The 5,981-nt window shown below is 34.6% G+C and overlaps 1 protein-coding gene across 1 annotated transcript; it reads left to right on the forward strand.

Moving 5' to 3' along the window:
- Positions 1,644–4,710, forward strand: LOC104787408. The gene is made up of 8 exons (XM_010512986.2): positions 1,644–1,822; positions 2,135–2,318; positions 2,592–2,933; positions 3,033–3,609; positions 3,848–3,948; positions 4,024–4,113; positions 4,201–4,328; positions 4,441–4,710. The coding sequence occupies exons 2-8, from the start codon at positions 2,187–2,189 to the stop codon at positions 4,559–4,561; spliced, it is 1,491 nt and encodes a 496-aa protein (XP_010511288.1). The 5' UTR covers positions 1,644–1,822; positions 2,135–2,186; the 3' UTR covers positions 4,562–4,710.

Here is a 5,981-nt window from a genome sequence, read left to right on the forward strand (position 1 = left end):
CAACCCCAGTTTCGTCTTCTCAAAAAAAAAACAGTGTACTTTAAATAGGTTGTTTTTACCAATATTTTGGGTTAAAAGCATTTGATAATATATATATATATATATGTTTTATATCATGTTATAAAATTCTAGCTCCGGTTGATAATATACCTTATGAGATATGCTACACAAATCACATGCCACCTTTTTGTAATGGTTTACATATCATTTTTTCTATATTTTCTGACCATTGATTTTATTTTTTTTAGATAAATTATTTTTTCAAAATTATTTTTCATAATTTTCCAAAAAAAAATTGTGCCTTTACAATGTCTTTGTTTTAGATCAAAACTTTTAAGTTAAGTTAAGTTAAGTAGTTAATATTTTCTTTCTTATAAGTAAAATTTAATAATCATTCTTTATGGTATATGTTTCTTAGAAACTAATGTTTCACTTCAATTTTATTTTCATGTTTAGATTTTTATAAATACCAATTACATAACTTGTTTTTTTAATCCACCATGCATTAAAATCTTACTTACATTCTAAAACTCATTAAACCATTCAAAATTTTGGAATATAATCATTTTTTGGTTATAATTTTAATAATAACATTATTACTAAAACAAATTTATAGTATTATTTTTACTATTTTAAAATTTTCATTTATTTTACTTAATTCATTTTTAGATAGTTATTATTTTTATTATTTACTAAAAAAATTATATTATTGTTTATACTATTTTAAAATTTAATTAAGTTTAGTTAATTCGTTTTTTATTTATTTTTTATTATTATTAATTATAAGTAATTAATTATTATTAAAAATAGTATTTTTTATGCAAAAAAAAATGATTAGGTGAATGCTGATGTGGAGGAAGGAGAAGCGAGCAAAGTTAATTATATATATATAGATTCATAAATTATGTAGACGGAAAAAAGTTAAATAAAATCTGTTGTGAACCAACTATAAACCAATTTTACATAAGAAATAAACTTAGTTCGTGATGGTTTGTTGTTTATCCTAGAAATAGAGAGGTTCAATCCATTAATTGTTCATTCGTTTTGTCCGCAACATCAATTTAGATTTTAGAGCTTCAACATAAGTATTATTGGACCATGAAAAATCAAAACAAACATATTTCTCCATTGGAAAATAAAAACCAGAGACACACACATTAGGGGATATATTCAACTTGACATTTTACTTGATTTGTATAAACTTTATAAATTATATGTTATTCAATCATGAATTCTAAAAAATCCATTAAAATCAACTGTTATTAAATTGATAATTTAAAAATGTATTTTAAAATCCACTATTATTTAATACAGTTTGTAGATTCAGATTTTAATAATTTTTATGGATTTTGAAGGATTTGAGAAGATTTGTTTAGTCAAAAATACAGAATCCAAATCTCATGGTTTTAGGTTGGATTTGAAAGAATTTTACAGAAAACCATATCAATTCTTCTAAAATCTATCAAAATTCCAAATTTCCTAAATCCTATCAAATTCTCCGGAATCATGGTTTCACGCACCCCTCCGTCTGTCGAGCCTGCATTTTCTTAATAGGCCGATTTATACAAAAGAAATGAAACACAAGGCCCAGTAGATAGATATAGTATACCTGTTTAGCAATAATAAACTCAGTTATTAAATGCTAACGTTAACCAAGTAGGCGTAGATTAGTCTAACCTACGCCCTTTGTTTCTCTGGCTTCTTCTTCACAGAAAGAGTGAAGACGGTGAAGTTCATCTTCTTCTTCGTCAACTCCAATAAACCATAAACCCTAATTCCAGCGTACCTTTGCTCAAAATTCGATCCTTTGAATCTGAATCAGGTAAATTTTGTTTAATCGACCTCTTAATTTGAGTACTTACCTTTTTGTCTTTGTTGTGAATCTAAATCAAGATCCTTGAATTACCTCAGACTCTAAACTATGACCCTGAAAACGAATTGTGAATTGGATTCTAAAAGTCTCTTCCTTTTGCTTTGATTCTTGTTGATTATTGTGTTTCCTCTACAGGCTTGCTTAAGTTGATAAAAAAAATGGGAATCTGTATTTTAGCTGTGTATTTCTAAGCTATAAGGTCTTTGTTTTTGTGGATGTTCTGATTTCATGATCTGATGCTGATGAGTAATATATCTTTAGGGACGTCTTCAAGTATGTGGAGCTTTGATTTTTGAGTCAAGCAAAAACAATTATGGAAGGTATAGGGTTCAGTAATACTAGCAGTGCAACAAAGAAGAAGAGAAGCACCACGTTGCGTCGGCCTTGGAATGAACGACAGTTACAGGATGCTTCATCGTTGCCATCCACACCAATCCCTGACAATGTAAGAAACCACCAACATATAAATCTTTGCAATGTAAACATAATTCTTATTGTACAATATTACCTCTTTTACTTGTGTGGGAATAGTTTTCGTGGTAGGTATAGTATTCATACTTCTTTAGTATTTATGTAGAGCAGTCACTTTTACTCTGCGGCCGTAAAAGTTTCTGCCTTCATCTATATGTCTAAATCAATGACACTTGGGATCATTGTGTACTAATATATGAGTTAGTTGTGTTAACTGATGTGTAAGATTTTGGCTTTGTGTTGGTAGAATGAGAATAAGATAGAAGAGATAGAAGCAGTGGAGTCAGATGAAGGTTCAACGAATGGTTCATTCCAAGGAAGTAACCTAGTGAGGCAAGGTGGAGCTCACAGCACTGCATCCACTGAAGGATTTCTTGTCCCTTGTAAAAGGAAACACTCAATTGACACAACAGAACATCGAGCGGGTTTTGATGAGAATATCATCAAGAAGGTTAAGCTCAAACTCGGTGGTTCATCAAAAACTATAAATGTAGTATCTGCTTCTGATGGTGCTTCTAACATTGGGTTGTGTTCGACAAAGTCTTCTCATGCACCAGATGATACCTTGGCAATTAGTCAGACTAACCAGGTACTAAATCCTTTCTCAAATGCTGCCTGAGATGTTCTGTCTTTCTGATGAAATTTGTCTCCAACAGTTTGGTTGTTGTTTTTGCTCCTTTATTCACAGGAAATTTCAAACGAGCGATCCACTAAACTAAGAGAGACACCGGTGGACACCGCAAGCAAATCAGATTCATGTAATGATACCCAAGATAGGAAAACAAAAACGAATCCGATCCGTAAAAGCAACCGGATTTCTAAGAGACGTGTTTTGGCTGAGGAACTCGATAGTCTTGATGATGATGACGAGGAAATTCAGTTTCTCAAAAGGATGAAAATGGCTAAACTTGTGGCTGCGGAAGAAGATGTTGATGACGATGAAGATAGGAGCAGAAAACATAAAAAGCTTTCCAAGGTAATGAAACAAAATGTACAACTCCCACGTGGTGTAGGAACATCAGAGAAGTCAAGTAAGAAGGATAAAACGGGAAAAGCATTTGATGTCAAGGACGATGACGATGAGGAAGAAGAGGTTGTATCAGATGTTGAGCCAGGAAATAAGAGCTCGAGAACTAGAAGAAGAGCAGCTGAAGAAGGCCAAAGTGAAGTTAAGACAGAAATGACTGTGACTACTCGTCGACGTTCTGGATATAGTGGAAACCTCATTGAGTTTCCTTGTGGCTTACCTCCGGCTCCACCTAGAAGTAAGCTTGATGAACATCTAACTTGCTCTTTTTAAAGGCAATCCCTATGAATTTTTAATGGCGTACTTGCTCTGGCGCTTGCATTAGATAGTTGACACAATCGCAGGGCCTGACTACTCTGGTTGTCACATTAGTTGAGAGACCTATACTGTTTGCTCAATCTATCTATGTTCCAGTCGAGGTTATTATCAAATTGTTCTCGGACTTAAACCTGTTTTCTTGTTTTGTTTGCTTACAGAGCGAAAAGAAAATGGATTAGAGGTTGATCAGCAAATAAAGAAAGCTGAGGCTGCTCGGAGACGTAAAATGCAAGTGGAAAAGGCAGCTAGAGAGTCAGAGGTTTGGTCCTCTTTTACTTTTTCAGTTGAATGGTTAAATCAAGCAAGCTTAAATAATACTTTTTCACATCGGTAGGCTGAGGCAATCAGGAAGATTCTGGGTCAAGACTCTAGCAGAAAGAAGAAGGAAGATAAGATAAAAAAACGTCAAGAAGAGAAGGCCAAGGTATAAACTGCAATTGTACTTTCGACCATCTCATATGAGATCTTTTCTACTAACCTTATGATTGTTTTGCAATCTATTGTAATGCAGGAGAAGGCTGCAGACACGATTGCCCGTAGATCAGACACAGTAAAGTGGGTGATGGGTCCTTCAGGAACCATCGTAACCTTCCCAGAAGAACTTGGATTGCCAACTATATTCAACTCTACACCTCACAGGTATGATTACAAGTACAGCTATGAATTTGATGCAATGACTCATTACCTCATTGAGATTTAAGCAATACCGATTAAACGAAATTTAACATGGTTGACCTTGCTAATGAATCAGTTATCCTCCACCGCGGGAGAGATGTGCTGGTCCAGAATGTACAAACCCATACAAATACAGAGATTCAGAGTCAAATCTACCATTGTGCAGCCTCCGATGCTACAAAGCGATCAAAGGCTAAATGATGGATATATATATATTGTGAATCATACTCGTATAAACCGTTTGTTGTAAATACTAATAAGAAAGCACTATAGAAGTAAGAATCGAATGTTTGTTGTTAAATAAGAATTAAATGTCTATAAAACATAGATAAAATGTTTATATCCAGGGGGAACAAATTTATTTCTAACTATCGTTTCTTGAATTCCAGTTAACCAAGTAAGTAAACGGTTAGCCACAGTGAAGTCATTATCCTCAGCTGCCGACTTCTTGGTCCACGGTTATTGTCGCCAATGCCTAAAGCCAAAAATAAATTACACTGTGATTAATTGATTATAGAAAGAAATAGCAAAGAAATTTCTCATTTCTCTCTCTCTCACTGGCTTAGTAAGTGAACACTGAACTGCTTTGCCATTTTCCTCTCCATAAGGCTTATCCAAACACGTCTTTGTGAATCTTGTCATCTTGAAGGACTCAAGCTCTCACCAGGCATTTCTCGGCAATGTACAAACAATGGAATTACGGTGTTCGATGATCAAGGGATGGAGAGAAGCCAAATCATCATCGCCCCAGCTCTCAGAAAAGCCAACTATGCCTTCTTCCAGTTGGTGTTTGGATGAGCTGTTGGAGATTTTGGAGTGTGCAAGGAACAAACAGTGATGACTGTCTTCTATGGAGTAGATCCTTCTGAGGTGTGCGCGGGACCAAACCGGAGATTTTGGAATTGCTTTCAGTGAGACTTGTGCTCGTAAAACAGAGGAGCAGAGGAGAGAATGGAGCCAAGCTTTGACCTATGTGGGCAGGGCAACATTGCTGGAGAACACTCCCTAAAATGGTTTGTGTTTGATTGGTTACAGTATTATTATTTTTCTTTTTTGGTGAATAAAAAAGATTTATGAATCTTGCGTGTGAAGTTGTTAGAATTTGTGGCAATCTTCAATTGGGTCTGCATGTTTTCGGGTCAACATTGCGGGGAAATTAAAGACCGAGGCTGACTGGATAGATGAACTATCAAGGTGGAGAAACCCTCTTGATGGAAGAATTGAGAGTGTGTTGAAAGTGGGCTATGAGAGTTTACATGAGGAAGACCAAGCTATATATTTCTCCACGTTGCAATCTTCTTCTAGTAGATGCCCTGGAACTTTTGTGATGTTCCAGAAAATGCAACTGTAAGTTTTCTATCTGATGGGTTTTGCATTACCATGCATGATTATACGTTGTTGTTTAAGCAGATCATCTAGCAACTAACAAGTTCTACTTTGGAATATTTGTTAGGGTAATGGATCAACCGTAGGTGTATGTATCATTTGATATAGCAGAGAACAAAATAAATTAATGATAAGCGCAAGGGCTTTTCAAAGAATGCACAATCTTAAATTTCTATTAGCAAGCAGTTGCGAATTACTGGAGAGATTAAGTGGTCCCTTAGACACTCCAAA

The sequence above is a fragment of the Camelina sativa genome, chromosome 5 (assembly GCF_000633955.1).
Source record: "Camelina sativa cultivar DH55 chromosome 5, Cs, whole genome shotgun sequence".
NCBI lineage: Eukaryota > Viridiplantae > Streptophyta > Magnoliopsida > Brassicales > Brassicaceae > Camelina > Camelina sativa.

What these genes read in the sequence shown, in the direction of transcription:
- LOC104787408 (XM_010512986.2), top strand. Translation starts at nt 2,187, where the DNA reads ATGGAAGGTATAGGGTTCAGTAATACTAGCAGTGCAACAAAGAAGAAG. An exon ending in CAATTAGTCAGACTAACCAG is followed by an intron (nt 2,934 to 3,032) that starts GTACTAAATCCT and finishes CTTTATTCACAG; the next exon opens with GAAATTTCAAACGAGCGATC. An exon ending in TTCAACTCTACACCTCACAG is followed by an intron (nt 4,329 to 4,440) that starts GTATGATTACAA and finishes CTAATGAATCAG; the next exon opens with TTATCCTCCACCGCGGGAGA.